Source organism: Lepidochelys olivacea (assembly GCF_965140295.1).
Source record: "Lepidochelys olivacea isolate rLepOli2 genome assembly, chromosome: 1".
Classification (NCBI taxonomy): Eukaryota; Metazoa; Chordata; order Testudines; family Cheloniidae; genus Lepidochelys; species Lepidochelys olivacea.
The window spans coordinates 98,670,154-98,686,916 of NC_140411.1; the positions used below are offsets into that span (position 1 = coordinate 98,670,154).

Genomic DNA, 16,763 nt, shown 5'->3' on the forward strand with positions numbered 1-16,763 from the left:
CCCTGACTGCCCCGACCCCTATCCCTGCCCCTTTCAGAATGCGGCCCTGCGAACACGGGCAGAGAACTCAGGAGGAGCAGGGGCAGCTGCACAGCAGGAAAGAAGTGGCGGTTTCCCCTTCAAAGCGCCGCTTCTCTCCGTCTGGCTGCACTGGCGCCCGGTGTTCCTCCTGAGTCCTCCGCCCGCGTTCACCGCGCTCCTGCCACCCGCACAGCCTGCCTGATCCCCTGAGGATGCAGGTGAACCTCCCTTCCTGCTCTCTCCTGCCCCCGCAGTGCAGCCCCCTCCTGCGCTGGCGGTGCGGTGCACTGAGGCTGCGGGAGAGGTGGGATAGCAGGGGAGGGGCTGGAGGCTAGCCTCCCCAGCCGGGAGCTCAAGGGCTGGGCAGGACAGGCTCGCGGGCTGTAGTTTTCCCACCTCTGTTTTACGTAGTCAGTCACTAATCATATAGTCTAAGATTTGCCACTTGTATTTTATGCTTTTTTGGGTATGTTTCCCTATTCTCTCTCCCTCCACTTTAAAATTGTTGAGTTTTTATGTGGTCATAAGGGGTTTTTCTCAGCCTCTAAGTAGCACTTGCTCAGAAAGTCCCCGAATAAAGAATAAAGAAGTGCTAACTGGCAATAAACAAGGAGACAATCCCTCATTAGCAAAGAGTTCCCAATATAATGGAGCAAAAAGGTAGGCAAGCAGTTTGGGAAACCAAAGAATGACAGAAGAGAATTATGGAAGGGAAGTAAAAGGAAAATTCATGTCCGAGAGCACAATATCTTGGCACAGTTTAAGAAGACTTGCTGGAAAAAAGCTAGTAAATACTTCTTAAAAACTCACTTCTGTCATGGGCCTGATCGAAACAAACATAATGATTTTTATTTAAAACAAAACACAAAACAAAAAAAAAAACACCCCATCCTGTTCTGCACATTCTTTACCAATCTTATTTTGGTGACTCTGCTTCCTTTCCTCTTTCAGTTTTGTGTTTGACTCAATCATCTCTGAATCTATTGTACACTCTTCAGCTCAGAGACCTAAAAAAAATGTGAAGATATTGAACAACTAACATTCTCTTGAGTACTTAATAATAATTAATAAATTATGAGCTTTCTGAGGAAAGTAAACTGAAAAATTGGGTTTGTTTTACTTAAAATCGCAACCTGTTTTCTACTACTCTTATTGGAGGAAGCCATTATTGTCTGAGAGATCTTGACTGCCAGCAGCAAAATGTTAACTAGTGAATATTTGGGTTTCTTGGTGCCTGTTAGTCTGTTGTATCACCATATTTATAATTATATTGCAGACTCATTAATGTGGCACATGAACAGTTGGAAACTTTATAAGTAACTTAATTTCCTCCCTCCCCAGAAATGCGAGAAAACAAGAAATCATAAAAGCATACAGAAAGCTAGCATCTCAGTGGCACCCTGATAACTTCCAGAATGAAGAGGAGAAGAAGAAGGCAGAGAAAAAGTTTATTGATATAGCAGCTGCTAAAGAAGTACTTACTGACCCAGGTATTGATTAAATTTACACAGTGGTTCTTTTCAGAATAATGGATGGAACAAACACAACTGTGATGTCCATTATGACTTATTATGATTTAGTTGGTGTTAGTCCTGCTTTGAGCAGGGGGTTGGACTAGATGACCTCTTGAGGTCTCTTCCAGCCCTAATATTTTAGTATTCTATTTTTATCACATTATTGGCCATGAAATGGCAATACAAGAATATCATACTGTTTTTTAATGAATTTGATAAGAACCCAAAACAGACTTTAAACACACACCTGTATAGTAAATGGAAATAGGGAAGCTAGCCATTGTAAGCTACATATGATCACCTTGTATTTCCCTCTCTCCTCTAACCAAAATCCAAGTTCTCAAAAAATAAAACCAAACAACTGAATTTCAAAGGTATCCTAAACTAAGATAGACTTTTTTTTTTTTCCTAGAAAGCTGAGGGAAGTTGGATAAAATTCATGTGGTCTTGTTCCATTTTAATGATAGTTTGGCTTAGAAACTCTGAACTTCTGTTTTGCCTTCAGCAAAGACTCGTAGTTTTGTCTAGTTTGGCAAGGAGGTTGTTATTTACCTATAAATCACCTGCACAATATAAAATCCACTGAAATGCTAAATCTACATCACAGATTTTCTATCTGTAAATTACAATGTCTGCATTGGCCAAGATAAGGAAATAAAGAGGATGAGCTACAAATGAGCTGTCAGGTCTCGGGGAGGGAGGAGTAGGCATGCTGAAACCACTGAATGGCATGAGGACTGTAATGAAGCTGTTGAATTAGTCCTAGAGAGTTTACAACCTCTGTCTCAATTTGAAAAGGTCTATAAGGACCCTAGTCACTGTGAGAAGTTCTTAAAAGGTTTTAATGAAAAACATAAGACAATGCCCCAAGGAAAGTCTTCTAATAGTGTAGTAGCTGTCCTGATATTTTTCATGTGAGAAGTAGTATAGAGGCGAGGCCCTGTAATTCCACCTCAAATCAGTGGAACATATGGTTAGTAGCACAGGGTAGGAAAGACCTGTTCAGACTTGCAATGTGTTTGTAACAGGAAACTAAAATTCTGCCTCTGTTACTGGAACATGGCACAGAATAACAGGTTGATCCTAACTTTTAACCTGTCCTTTTGGCCAGGAATGACATTAAAACTTCAAAATGGTTCTTACTCACTTATCTTTAAATTGAGTGTTACGACATTCCTGGGTTGGTGTTTTATTTTCTGTTATACATGCCACACGTGTATTGTAAGGCGTAAGGTCACAAGCAGAATAACTTCAGCTGTCTGTGGAATATATTAATGGACTAAAAACACACCGTAGAACACCTTAATGCTATTTTAATGACTTGCATTTAAAAACTGAATACAAGTTATTTTTCAGAATTCTCTTTCTGGGACTCATCTTCCTGCATGATAGTGGAGAAAATATTAAGGCACAATTTACTCCCATCAAGTTTATGTCCAAAACCAAAAATTCCTTGGAAAATACTCTGAGGATTCTAACATTTAATTTTGAAAGTGTCCCTGTTAAGTACAGGTCTCTCTTCCCCTTTCTCCCCCATCCCTAGACTTGTATTTTCAGTTGTGCCCTGCTCACCTCTCCCTTCAATTAGCCCATCTCCTCAGATGGAATAGGGCAGAGGCTAAATCAGAAGCTTCTTGTGTTCCTGTCTTCTGAAAAGCAAAACAATCCACCACCTAGTCCAGCTACCCATGAAAAGTGGTTGGGACTGTGATATGGTCACTCTGTGGAAGTGATGTGAGACCTCCTCCCCACCATCTAAAGGAACTGCTCTTCAGGTTAGGATGGAAGTGTGGGGGGAGGGGAGAGGGAGAGAATAGAGCAGGCAAAAATAGGAGGCAGTTTTTCACTAATAGCTGCTGCTGGCCACTGTGTTTAGCAACTCTTCCCTGTAGCTGAGCTGCTATCAATACCATGTTTATTTGAAAAAGCTACATCAGGAACATTAATCAGCCCCAATTTATCATCAGAACAAACTCAGTTTTGAAGGTAGAACAGCTTGCAGTGGCGCTAGTGAGCGGAATGACATGGGGGAGAAGAGACTATAGCTTTTAGGTTGTCTCTCCCCGCACCCCCCCACTTAATACCTTTCATATGATGGGGGCTAAGAAATGGAATGACAATTAAAAACCTATTTTATTTTCATACTGGGTGGCTGAGGTATTGATTAAACAAGTACATCTCAATTACAGAGTACAAATCACAGGTGTGACCTCACCAAGAAGACCTAACCAGCCAATTGGAACACTACTTTGCAGAGGTTCCAAATTTTGTCTAGTACACTTTCCTCCCCAGCTTGTTATGTGTTGCTCTGGGAGGGCAGGAGACTTGCACTTTCAAAACAAGGCCTGGAGGGTGTTTATAAACCCTAGAACTAATTCAGTGACTACAAACCTTATGAGGAAACTAACACAAATTATTGTGAAGAGGCTTTTAAAAGGCTGTCTGGAACCACAAACCTGCCTGCCTACTCAAGACTCTGTACAGAGCTCGCAGCAAGTAGATAAATTTTCTAGCTAATGATCAATTGGGTGATGTGTCAAGGGTTGACTAATTGGGTAGATCTTATGTGAAATTTAAGAGAATTTTTTTTTCATTTTTTATGTCGGGGAGGAGGGGAGTTGGCATATTGCTTTTGCAAGCCATATTACAGGCTCTCAAGCCCTTTTATACTAAACTACTTGGTTAAGATTTTCAGAAGCAGCATAATGGGTTTAAATTAGGGCTGTCAAACGATTAAAAAAATCACGATTAATCGCGAGATTAAAAATAATGATTAATTTCAGTTTTAATCGCACTGTTAAACAATAATAGAATACCAATTTAAATTTATTGTAAATATTTTTGGATGTTTTTCTTCATTTTCATATATATAGATTTCAGTTACAACACAGAATACAAAGCGTACAGTGCTCACTTTATATTTATGATTACAAATATTTGCACTGTAAAAAACAAAAGAAACCGTATATTTCAATTCACCTCACTTTATCGTGAAAGTGCAACTTACAAATGTAGAATTATTTTTTTACATAGCTTCACTCAAACAAAACCATGTAAAACTTTAGAGCCTACAAGTGCACTCAGTCCTACTTCTTGTTCAGCCAATCACTAAGACAAACAAGTTTGTTTACATTTATAGAAGATAATGCTGCCCACTTCTTATTTACAGTGTCATCTGAAAGAGAGAACAGGTGGATTCTGCTTGATAGTGATCCAAAAGCAATGCAGACTAAGAGAAGGTTGATTTTCTTTTTTGGTGGTTTGGGTTCTGTAGTTTCCACATCAGAGTGTTGCTCTTTTAAGACTTCTGACAGCATGTTGTACACTTCATCCCTCTCAGATTTTGGAAGGCACTTCAGATTCTTAAACCTTGGGTCGAGTGCTGTAGCTATCTTTAGAAATCTCATATTGGTGCGTTCTTTGCGTTTTGTCAGATCTGCAGTGAAAGTATGCTTAAATCGAACAATATATGCTGAGTCTTCATCTGAGACTGCCATAACACAAAATATCTGGCAGAATGCAGGTAAAACTATGGAACAGCAGACATACGATTCTCTCCCCAAGGAGTTCAGACACACATTTAATTAACACATTTTTTTAACAAGCATCAGCATGGAAACATGTCCTCTGGAATGGTGGTCAAAGCATGAAAGGGCATATTAATGTTTAGTGTATTTGACATGTAAATACTTTCCAATGCTGGCTACATCAATGCCATGCCAACGCTTGTTCTCACTTTCAGGTAATCTTGTAAATAAGACGTGGGCAGCATTATCTCCTGTAAATGTAAATTGTTTTTCTTAGCGATTGGCTGAACAAGAAGTAGGACTGAGTGGACTTGTAGGCTCTAAAGTTTTACATGGTTTTGTTTGCAGTTATGTAAAAAAATTCTGTGTGTGTAAATTGCACTTTCACGATAAAGTGAGGTGAATTGAAAAACTTTTTTTTTTTTACAGTGCAAATATTTGTAATAAATATAAAGTGAGCACTATACACTTTGTATTGTTGTAATTGAAATCAATATATTTGAAAAGTAGGAAAAACATCCAAAAATAAATTTAAATTGGTATTCTATTATTGTTTAACAGTGCGATTTAAAACCAATTAGAATAGTCATGATTAATTGCAGTTTGTGTTAATCACTTGAGTTAACTGCGATTGACAGCCCTAGTTTAGGTACCTTTCATTAGTGCGTCTAAAATCCCCTAGAGTGCTTTGAAAACATCAACTGTTTGACTTATGTTTATCTATTATAATGCATCAGTAAAAGTATACTGACAAATTAAACTGGCAGTTTCTGTGGTAATGGGATCCATAGACATGTCCGTAAACAAACCAAATTAATTACTGCATCTGTCTGGAGTTAGGGACACTTTAAAAGTACTTCTTATCTCTTCCTCTTGTCCTGCTGGAGGTACCAAAATTCTCTTGAGTGGTAGGCTGTTTCTGTAATAATGTGTGAAGTCTGCGTCCCTTTTTACCATGTATGTCTATTTCCTTAGAAATGAGGAGGAAGTTTGATGCAGGAGAAGATCCACTGGATGCAGAGAGTCAACAGGGAGGAGGAAACCCTTTTCACAGAACCTGGAACACATGGCAAGGATTCAACCCTTTCAGCTCTGGAGGACCATTTAAATTTAAATTCCACTTTAATTAAAACCAAGACTATTTTTCTATAGCTGCCACTGATTTACTTAACATTTCTTTAAAAACTCTGTGTAGGATTCAACAATTTAAATTGCACATATATTGCCCTTAACTAAAGAGTTACTTTATTAGAAGGAAAGCTAGCTCTTTAATATTACAAAAAAATAAAAAATTTTGCTGCAGTGTGAATTTAATGGTGAGTGGGTGGGCCAGGATTTTGTTAGCACTAATATATTTTTAGTAGTGCATGCAGAAATCCTGACTAAAACTGAGGAAGAAACATTAAGACCTGGAAAACACATAAACACATGCTTAAATCCTATCAAAGTCAATAAAACTTAAGCATATGCTTAAAGTTAAGAATGTGCTTAAATGCTTTTTGGAATCCGAACCTAATAGAGGTGTAAGAGGTTACTGTGTATACCAATCTTTATATTCACAAATGAAAATATGAGTTACTGTATACAGGGTAATGATCCATCTTTCAGTATTCTTAAAAAGAAAGACTAATAACTTGACCAACTACTGCATTGTGTTATTTTTGTCACACTGATGCGGTACATAGAGAGTGAAGAGGCCACTACAGATTGGATTTAAATAATCTCTTTAAAATAAGATTGTTTGTTTGAAAATGTCTACCTACTTACTTTTGTTTGGTAATCTGAAATCAGTTGGAATGATTAGTCTCTATGATAATGGCATCCGTCAAACGTAAAAGTAAAAAATTCCCTCATTTTGACCATTTTGCTTCTGAATGATATTTAAATAGCCAGAGTTTCTTGATTGGTTTTGTATTTTGTACTTCTTACACAAAACCTGCTGGAGATTTGAGCAGGGCAATTTAATGTGACAGTTCCCCAAATATGCAGCAATTTACATCTGATTTTAATAAATACTTTAAAATAAGGAGAAATGTGCAAAAGGTAACTTCTGCTAGTGACAAATTCAGGATCCGTATAAGTTTAAAGTAACTGTGTAGTAAGTTATAGATCCAAAATGTAATAAAGCCTGGCATCTGTAAAGGAAAAGAGTCTGAAGCTAGGGTTGCACCTTATTAAATCCTCACTTCTCTTCTGGGTGACTGGCAGACAAAATAATGTGCATCTTGCCATGCAATTGCTCTCCAGGTCCTTGTGAAGCAGCCAGGCTATCAGTCCCTTGCTTGTTTGGCCAAAATATGTGGACAGAGTTGTTTAAGCACAAATGAGATACAATTGTGACTTTGTTTGATGATTGTTGCTAATGTGACAACTGCAAACTAGAACAATCAAGTACACAACTGAGTATTCTGCACAATCTAATTGTGAAGGTAGAAAAATAATGAATGGTTAATAACTGGGTTTCAATAGAAGCCACTCTTAGAATGGCTGAATTTTAAAACAAGAAAATACCATTACTATCTTTCAGCAGGAAAACAACCTAGTTAAATATGAACCTTCTCTCAGTCCATCCGTCCAACTCATGTTTTGCTGAAAGCATGGTGAGGAATTGACTTCGTTAGTAAAACAAAAGTATCTTTGAGAAATTAAGCATGGTACTTGAAAGAGTAATGGTACCACACTACAGAGGCAGGTATTATCCAAGCATATGGCCTGTTTTCCTAAATTATACCACATTCTTCAGTGTTTGAATGTAATTCTGCAGTCACATGGTTCACTGAAATGCACTTTGACAAGTATTTAAAGTGAATGACCGCATCACACCTTTAAGTGTGTGTGTGTGGGAGCGTTGTCTGGCTTGCAGGGAGGGAAGGGGGGGATAGCACTTTATGGGTGGAGAGTGGGAGGCTCAGAAGCTGCTGCAAAAGGGGGAGTGGGTCAGTGTGACAATGCTAACTCATCCCTAGGGAGTGGAAGAGTTGGGGAGTTGAAAAGGGGCAAGCCAGGTGGGAGAAGCCCCTTTTTCCATGGACCAGGAAGATCAGCACCCACGCTCCTTCTCTTTGAAGTGGCAAAACACCAGGTGTGGTCAGGACCTGCTGTGGGCATTGCGCTAGCTGCTCCTCTCGAGGGGGGCTAGGGAGGACTTTTCCCCCTCACCATCAGATTGGCCAAGGTGGAGTTGGGTTTTTTTTTGCCTTCCCCACAGCAGCTTTGTGGGTGGGGCTTGTTATGGTGAGTAGGGAAGGGAGTTAAACTATGATGTAAAAACTCGTTATGTAAGTGTAGGGCAGATGTCCAGTGCAGGTGCTTCATCAGAAAGGGATACAGTGGCTGGATAAATGGCTTGGTAAAGGACTTAAAAAGGTGTTTGTTAAAGGAGCCAAATTGGGGGGGGAGTTGGGGGCTCTTATGATTGGTATGGCAGTGAGCCAACTGCCCTTTCTTATAGCCCACCTTAACCTTTGTTTGCGGGGGAGGGGGATGGTAAGGTCCCAGCACTGGGTTGGCTGGGGGACCTGAATGGAATAAAAGGGGAGCTGGTGTAAGTCCTCGGGGTGTGTATTGAATGAACATGGAGTTACCTGCGCTGTACACTTTTCTTTGCCAGATAGTCCCAGCCATCTATAATAAAGTTGCTGCCTGATTAAACCCATATCAAATGTCTCCTGTCCTTTTTTCGATATAGCAGGACAATGTTATTTTCTTCCCCTTAAGTTCATGATTAAACTGAAAACATTGGTCCCTACTTTGTACAGTAAGTTTCTTGTCAATAATATTTTGTAACACCTTGCCACCCGCACCTCTTCCCCCCCCCCAACAAAGTGAAATGTCAGTCTGTATCTGAGCTAAATTATTTTCTTGTCCAGAACGTTGACTTACCTCTTTCGAATCTAATCTAATCCACTGGGCTTTCCTGCAGAAGGTAAACAACTCAACGCTTTTTTATGCTGTTCTAAGACAGTTTGGCACATAGGTCTATTACTGTGTGTAAACACAGTTGTTTGCCTTATGTAGTGGGTAGAGGTCTAAGTTACTTTTATTTCAAGGCAACATTTAAAATAGTTGTCTACACAAGCTAATTTCAGTAAGCCCAACAAACAGCATTACTTCTGTGCAGTAGAGCACATGCAGCATACAACTATAGCTGGATTACAGAGCACTGCATATTTTCTTTCAAAAATCCCAAAACATTCATTTAATCTCTTTCCCCTTTCCACAGGCTGTGGCTGAGGGAAGAGAAAGTTACCTTATGCAGTAATGATGGTTCTTTGACATGTGTCTCTTTGTGGGTGCTCCACTGTAGGTGTGTTTGCATCCCTGTGCTGCTGATCAGAGAACTTTGGTATCAGTATTTGTTAGGCCCATACATGTGCTGTCTCTCCTCATGCCCTGCCATGCTAACACCCCTCAATTCCTTCTCTACTGTCGAGTCATTGACAAGGACTCTGAAGTAGAGAGGAGGAGGAGGAGGATGGATTGTGAAGAACCCATCGGAACACACATCTCGAAGAACCATCGTTAGTGCACAAAGTGAGTAACTTTCTCTGCGAGTAGTGTCCCTATGGGTTCACCACTGTAGGTGACTCCCAAGCAGTATCCCCACTGGAGGGCTGGGTCAGTTACAGATGACAATACTATGGAGCTGAAGATCGCATCAGAGGCGGAGTTCCCAATAGTCACATAATGTTCTGTGAAGGTATGGACTGATGCCCATGTCGCCGTTCTACCTATTTCTGAGATGTGGACTTCTTGAGGAAGATGACAGATGAGGAGATTGAAATTGTGGAGTGGGTTGATCTGTAGGCCCAAGTCTATTGTGGTTTTAGTAATCCTGTGAGCCTGAATGAAGGAGCAGGCTCTGAGGGGGCAATAATCCAGGTAGGGGTAGATCATGATCTTCTGGGAGTGTAGGTGAGTGGCCACTACTGAGAGAATCTTGGCGAATACCCTTGAGCTGACGATAGTCCGAAGGGGAGTACTCTGTACTGGTAGTGGTCTTGTCCTAGGCTAAATCTGAGGAACTGTCTGTGGGACGGTACAATTGAAATATGGAAATAAGTGCCCTGAAGATTGGGGTTGAAACCCAGTCTCCCTGTTCCAATTCTGAAATAATCATTGTTAGAGTGATCATCTGGAATTTTTGAGCTTTGACAAACTTGTTGAGTGTTCTGAGGTCTAGTATGGGTCTCCAATCTCCCTTCCTCTTGGGTATTAGGAAACAGCAAGGGTAAAAACTTTTGCCTTGTAGATGTTGAGCTACTGGTTCTATGACTATTAACTGGAGGACATGAGCTATTTCTTGTCACAGTAAACTCTCCTAAGAAGTGTCCGTGAAGAGGGACAGGGAAGGATGTTGTGGAGTGGGGGAAGGTAAAGTGGATGGAATACCTATTGTGAATTATTTGCAGGACCCATTGGTCCAATGTTATGTGTTCTCAGGTACTGCAGAACATGGTAAGATGGTAGCCAAATGGGTAGGATCGGTTGGTCAGTTGTAGGGGTTGAAGAGAGTGAGCTGATACCTCGACCAACACATCAAAATTGATGTTTGGAGGCAGATTGTTGTGATGTGGAAGGTGCTGGACCTGACAGTTTGCAGCTGGAGAACCTAGATTTCTTTCTGTGAGGTTCATAAAAACGTTGTCTGCTACTGAGAAGCATGGGTTTTATGTTGGGGTGCAGACTAATTTTTCTCTTTGTTTAGGTATGTAGATACTTAATGAGCGGAGAGTGGCCCTGGAATCTTTAAGAGTTGGAGGGATGTGTCAGTCTTCTCTGCAAACAGCTTGGTGCCTTCAAAGGGAAGGTCTTCAACAGTCATCTGCACCTCTTTAAGAAAGCCAAAAAGGTGTAACCAGACTGCATAATGACTACTGTGAAGATGGACCAGGCCACTGTATCGGCTGCATCAGGGGCTTACTGGAGCATTGTTTTAGCTATCAGCTGCCCTTCCTGGACCATAGCTCATAATTGGTCATGCTGTGACCCTGGGAGCTGATCAAATAAAGCTGTGGAGTTTTGAATAGTTAACAGTGTCATACTTTGCCATTAAGGCTTGATAATTTGTGATTCAAAACTGCAATGTGGCAGAGTAAACTTTCCTCCTGAAGAGGTTCAAGTGTTTCCAATCCCTATGATAGGGATTGGATCTCATTTTGTGCTGATGGCTCTGGGAGTTTCATCTCATCCACAGCAATTGAGTTTGGGGAAGAATGGGGGGAAAAATTGATCTCCCTAGCCAGGACATAATATGTTTTTATCAGCCCAGTTACAAGTAGGCATCACTGATGCTAGGGTTTGCCATATAGTTTTTGTGGGGTCCAGTAGAGCCTCATTAATAGGGATGGCTATTCTGGAGAATGGCGAAGACTGTAGGATGTTAAGGAGTTTGTGGTGAGTGTCCTTGACTTCCTCCAGAGGTATCTGCAACCCAAGTCCTGGAAGAGCTGAAAGTCATCAGTTAAGGATGGTGGCAGGAGCATGACTGCCTCATATGAGGAGCAGGAAGATATGTTGGTCCTTGGAGTAACCTCTTCCTCAAATCTGCCCTGTTCCTCCACCATCTCCTCTGGAGATTCTGAGGTTCTGGATGCCGTAGCTAAGAGAAAACATCTCGGGGTCTCATGGGTGAGGCTCGAAGCCCGCATACTGTGAGGATGATATGGTGCCAGGGATCCCAGTATGGCCACTGGAAAAGGTGGTAGCACCCATGGCTGGCCATACCATGGCAATGGTGGGGTAGGCTGAGAGTAAACCTGAGGAGCCTCTTGATAGTGGCTATCATAGGGAGCTTGGGAGGAATAGTGAGAAACAACCTCTTCTGGCTCGCTGTCTGATTCACCACTAGAAAGTTGGAGGTGCATGGCAGGGCACCGGAGAAGACTGCTGTACTTGGAAAAGACTCAGTATCCAAGCTCTAGTGCTGAGAAGAGGAGACTCTGGTATATTAGATACCCTGAGTTCTCTTGAGTGCTGGAATTCCAGCAGTGCAGACCACCCCAGTATGGAGGGAGTCAGGTACCTTGTCCATACTGGACACCCCAGTGCTGGGTGGGGGCAGTGATGGTGCCAAAGGTACAGTGAGTACCAGCAGTGTCTTACTGGAGTGCTCGCTACTCCTATCTTTGTCAGTCAGTACTGCTGGCTCAGAGCCTGTGCCCATCAGGACCTTAGGTAAGTCAATGGTACCTGCTGCTCTTTGTGAGCCATGGGTCCTGGGTTTGGACTGTCTCGGTACCAATGATACCAGCGTGCTGGAGATCTTCTGCGGCTAGCTCGGGGCTCATTCTGGAGCCTCACCACTTTTTCTGATCACTTACGAGAGGGGTCTGTGGCTTTCTTCAACCCACAGTCCCTGGATGTTGAGGGCTTTGGGGAAGACTCACCTTCCGGGTGACTTCTGGCACGGATCCAGGGAAGTCTGGAGGGCTGTCTCCATGAAGATATCTTCTGTTTCAATTCCCTGTCTTTTCAAGGCCTGGGTCTGAGTTGTTCGCAGGGACCACACTCCTGGGTGGGGAACAAGGCCTTCCCCAGGGCAGCAACAGTGTTTTGTCTGCCACAATGAAGTGAGCTGTAGCTCACAAAAGCTTATGCTCAAATAAATTTGTTAGTCTCTAAGGTGCCACAAGTACTCCTTTTCTAATTGCAAGAGAGGCACTTCTTGAAGCCCGGTGAGCTGGGCATACCCTGTTTGGGGGAAGGGGCCCCTGATGAAAAATAAGTGGGGGGGGGGGAGAAATCAAGGGTTTTTGTTTTGTTTTCAAAGAAAAAATAAGACTGAGGAGACTAAATACTAAAAATCCTAAATAAGCTAATGATTGCAAACAGACGGCTAATGGCTCTGTCAACAGCCAGGGGCAGTTGAAAAGGAACTGAGGAGGGGTTAGCCCCAGTGCTGGTTAGCCTGGTGGCAGGGCACATGTGCAGGCCTAAGGGATAGTGCTACCAAAGTGCTCAGATCAGCAGCACAGGGATGCAAGTGTACCTACAGAAGAGCACCCAGAGGGACACAATTCAAAGAAGAATCCATTTTTCTAATTCGGTATCTTTTGCAACAGAAGCAAAAGAGAATTTCTTTATCTGTATGTATATCATTAAATGAGGAGGAGTACTAAAATATAACTTGAAGGGACAAAGTTTAACATCCCTTTCAGACAAATGGGTCAGTGTGCGTTCATTGATGCTATCTGGGGCACTCTGACTGGAAACTTGAAAAAGATGATTCTGTGTTGACATACTGTGGAAACTCTGCAGCACGAAGGGATACAACAGGTATAGAATGTTAATGGCATAAACCACACACACAAGATGAATAAAAACTCTTGTCATAAATATAAAGGGAAGGGTAAAAACCTTTAAATCCCTCCTGGCCAGAGGAAAAACCCTTTCACCTGTAAAGGGTTAAGAAGCTAAGATAACCTCGCTGGCACCTGACCAAAATGACCAATGAGGAGACAAGATACTTTCAAATCTGGGGCAGGGGGACAAAGGGTCCTCTGTGTGTGTGTGATGCTTTTGCCAGGACCAGAGCACGAATGCAAGTCAGAACTCCTGTAAAGAGTTAATAAGCAATCTAGTTAGATATGCGTTAGATTCTGTTTTGTTTAAATGGCTGAGAAAATAAGCTGTGCTGAATGGAATGTATATTCCTGTGTTTGTGTCTTTTTGTAACTTAAGGTTTTGCCTAGAGGGATTCTCTGTTTTGAATCTGACTACCCTGTAAGATATTTACCATCCTGATTTTACAGAGGTGATTCTTTTACTTTTTCTTTAATTAAAATTCTACTTTTAAGAAACTCATTGCTTTTTCATTGTTCTTAAGATCCAAGGGTTTGGGTCTGTGTTTACCTATGCAAATTGGTGAGGATTTTTATCAAGCCTTCCCCAGGAAAGGAGGTGTAGGGTTTGGGGGGATATTTTTTTGGGGGGAGAAGTTTAAAAGTCTCTTTGTGTAACACTTTGGTGGTGGCAGCTTTTAACCTAAGCTAGTAAGAATAAGCTTAGGAGGTCTTTGATGCAGGTCCCCACATCTGTACCCTAGAGTTCAGAGTGGGGAAGGAACCTTGACATGGTGGCAGAGCAGTGGGATTAATTTGAAATCATTTTGACAATTTTTTTTGAACCAGAAGCACAGAAGGATTTTAAAAGATTTTAAAGGGTTTTGTAAAAGGGGACAAAGCAACAAGCATAACAAAAGGGCGCTTGCTTTTGTGAGCTGGAGTTTCTCTACCTAAAGGCAGGGTAGTTAACCTCCTGCAGGGAAATTCACAAGTCTTCACAGACCTGAATAGGGTTGTTTTGGTGGTTGTTTTTTTTTTAGCTAAGAGCACCTAGAGAATCTTTGTGTCTCTTTGCCTGGAGACAAAGGTGTTAGGGTTTTTTTTTTTTTAAAGGATTTTTCTGTAAGCTGAGAATACTATCCGAGAACATAGGTATCCGGTTACAGCACAACATATTTTTTGACAAGCCAAGTTTTTTGTTTGTTTGTTCGTTTTAGTTCTAACTCTCGGTGTAAAGTTAGTTAAAAACAGAGAGGCAAACATGACAGAGCCCAAGGCAGAAAAACCAAAGAGGCTGCCCACAGGAGAGAGATGGAGCCAAGGGAAAAAGAACTGGAGGAGAAGGAAAAAGAGAAGAAGCATGCTGAGGAGGAAAAGGAAAAGAGAGGAAGCATGCCCTGGAGATGGTAAAGGCTCAGCAGAATAGCAATCCTTCTCCAGGTACAGCTTCACATCCCAGGAAGTTCCCCACCTACAAGGCAGGCGATGATACGGAGGCCTTCTTAGAAAACTTCGAAAGGACCTGCCTTGGGTACAGCATCTCTACAGACCAATACATGGTAGAGCTGAGGCCGCAGCTCAGTGGACTGAGTGGCAGCTGAAATGCCTAAGGAACACATGATCAAATATGAACTGTTTAAAACCCAGGCAACAGTCAGAATGGGGCTAACACCCAAACATTCCCGTCGGCGGTTCAGAGCCCTAAGGTGGAAACCAGACGTGTCATTTACCCAACATGCCTACCACATTGTGAAACATTGGGATGCCTGGATATCAGGAGCAAGTGTTAAATCTCCAGAAGATTTGCCCTTCCTAATGCAAATGGAGCAGTTCTTAGACGGTGTTCCTGAGGAAAGAGAACGATACATCCTATATGGGAAGCCCAAAACTGTAATCGAGGCGGGGGAGATTGGAGCCAAATGGGTGAAGGTGGCAGAAAAGAAAAACACTGGTCGCAGTTGGAGCGGATACCAGAAGGGACAACCTCAGACCATACCTGTCAAGGTTCCTTCCCCACTCTGAACTCTAGGGTACAGATGTGGGGACCTGCATGAAAACCTCCTAAGCTTACTTTTACCAGCTTAGGTTAAAACTTCCCCAAGGTACAAATTAATTTTATCCTTGGAATAGCCACTGCCACCACCAAACTCTAACTGGGTTTACTGGGAAACGTAGTTTGGACACGTCTTTTCCCCCCAAAATCCTCCCAACCCTTGCACCCCACTTCCTGGGAAAGGTTTGGTAAAAATCCTTACCAATTTGCATAGGTGACCACAGACCCAAACCCTGGATCTGAGAACAATGAAAAAACATTCAGTTTTCTTACAAGAAGACTTTTAATAGAAATAGAAGTAAATAGAGGTAATGGAATCACCTCTGTAAAATCAGGATGGTAGATACCTTAGAGAGTAATTAGATTCAAAACATAGAGAACCCCTCTAGGCAAAACCTTAAGTTACAAAAAAGACACACAGACAGAAACAGTCATTCTGTTCAGCACAATTCTTTTCTCAGCCATTTAAAGAAATCATAATCTAATGCATACCTAGCTAGATTACTTACTAAAAGTTCTAAGACTCCATTCCTGGTCTATCTCCGGCAAAAGCAGCATACCGACAGACACAGACTCTTTGTTTCTCTCCCTCCTCCCAGCTTTTGAAAGTATCTTGTCTCCTCATTGGTCATTTTGGTCAGGTGCCAGTGAGGTTACCTTTAGCTTCTTAACTCTGTACCACTGTCAAAGCTGGAGGGGCCGGGGGAGGGAACAAAGGGTCCTCTGTGTGTGTGTGATGCTTTTGCCGGGACCAGAGCAGGAATGCAGGTCAGAACTCCTGTAAAGAGTTAGTAAGCAATCTAGTTAGATATGCGTTGGATTCTGTTTTGTTTAAATGGCTGATCAAATAAGTTGTACTGAATGGGATGTATATTCCTGTGTTTGTCTCTTTTTGTAACTTAAGGTTTTGCCTAGAGGGATTTTCTATGTTTTGAATCTGACTACCCTGTAAGGTATTTACCATCCTGATTTTACAGAGGTGATTCTTTTACTTTTTCTTTAATTAAAATTCTTCTTTTAAGAACCTGATTGCTCTTTAATTGTTCTTAAGATCCAAGGGTTTGGGTCTGTGTTCATCTATGCAAATTGCTGAGTATTTTTATCAAGCCTTCCCCAGGAAACTGGATATAGGGCTTGGGGGGATATTTTGCGGGGGGAGACGTTTCCAAGTGGGCATTTCCCCTGTTCTAACTCTTTGGTGGTGGCAGCTTTTAAACTAGCTGGTAAAAATAAGCTTAGGGGGTCTTTCATGCAGGTCCTCACATCTGTACCCTAGAGTTCAGAGGGGGGAAGGAACCTTGAGAACTCTATAACAGGTGTTTGCAGCACAATAGCCTTTGATTAAAAAAAACTGCTCAGCCCT

General features: G+C 41.8%; 1 protein-coding gene across 2 annotated transcripts in view; it reads left to right on the forward strand.

The window, feature by feature from the left end:
• The window catches only part of DNAJC3 (DnaJ heat shock protein family (Hsp40) member C3), a 64,511-nt gene extending 55,787 nt beyond the window's left edge, over positions 1-8,724 (forward strand). For both annotated transcript variants that reach the window (XM_084615432.1, XM_084615433.1), the window contains exons 11-12: positions 1,363-1,511; positions 6,038-8,724. In XM_084615432.1, the coding sequence (XP_084471558.1) occupies positions 1,363-1,511; positions 6,038-6,192 (304 nt within the window). In that variant the 3' untranslated portion in view covers positions 6,193-8,724. The remainder of the gene's footprint in view (positions 1-1,362; positions 1,512-6,037) is intronic.
• Positions 8,725-16,763: the final 8,039 nt, after the last annotated feature.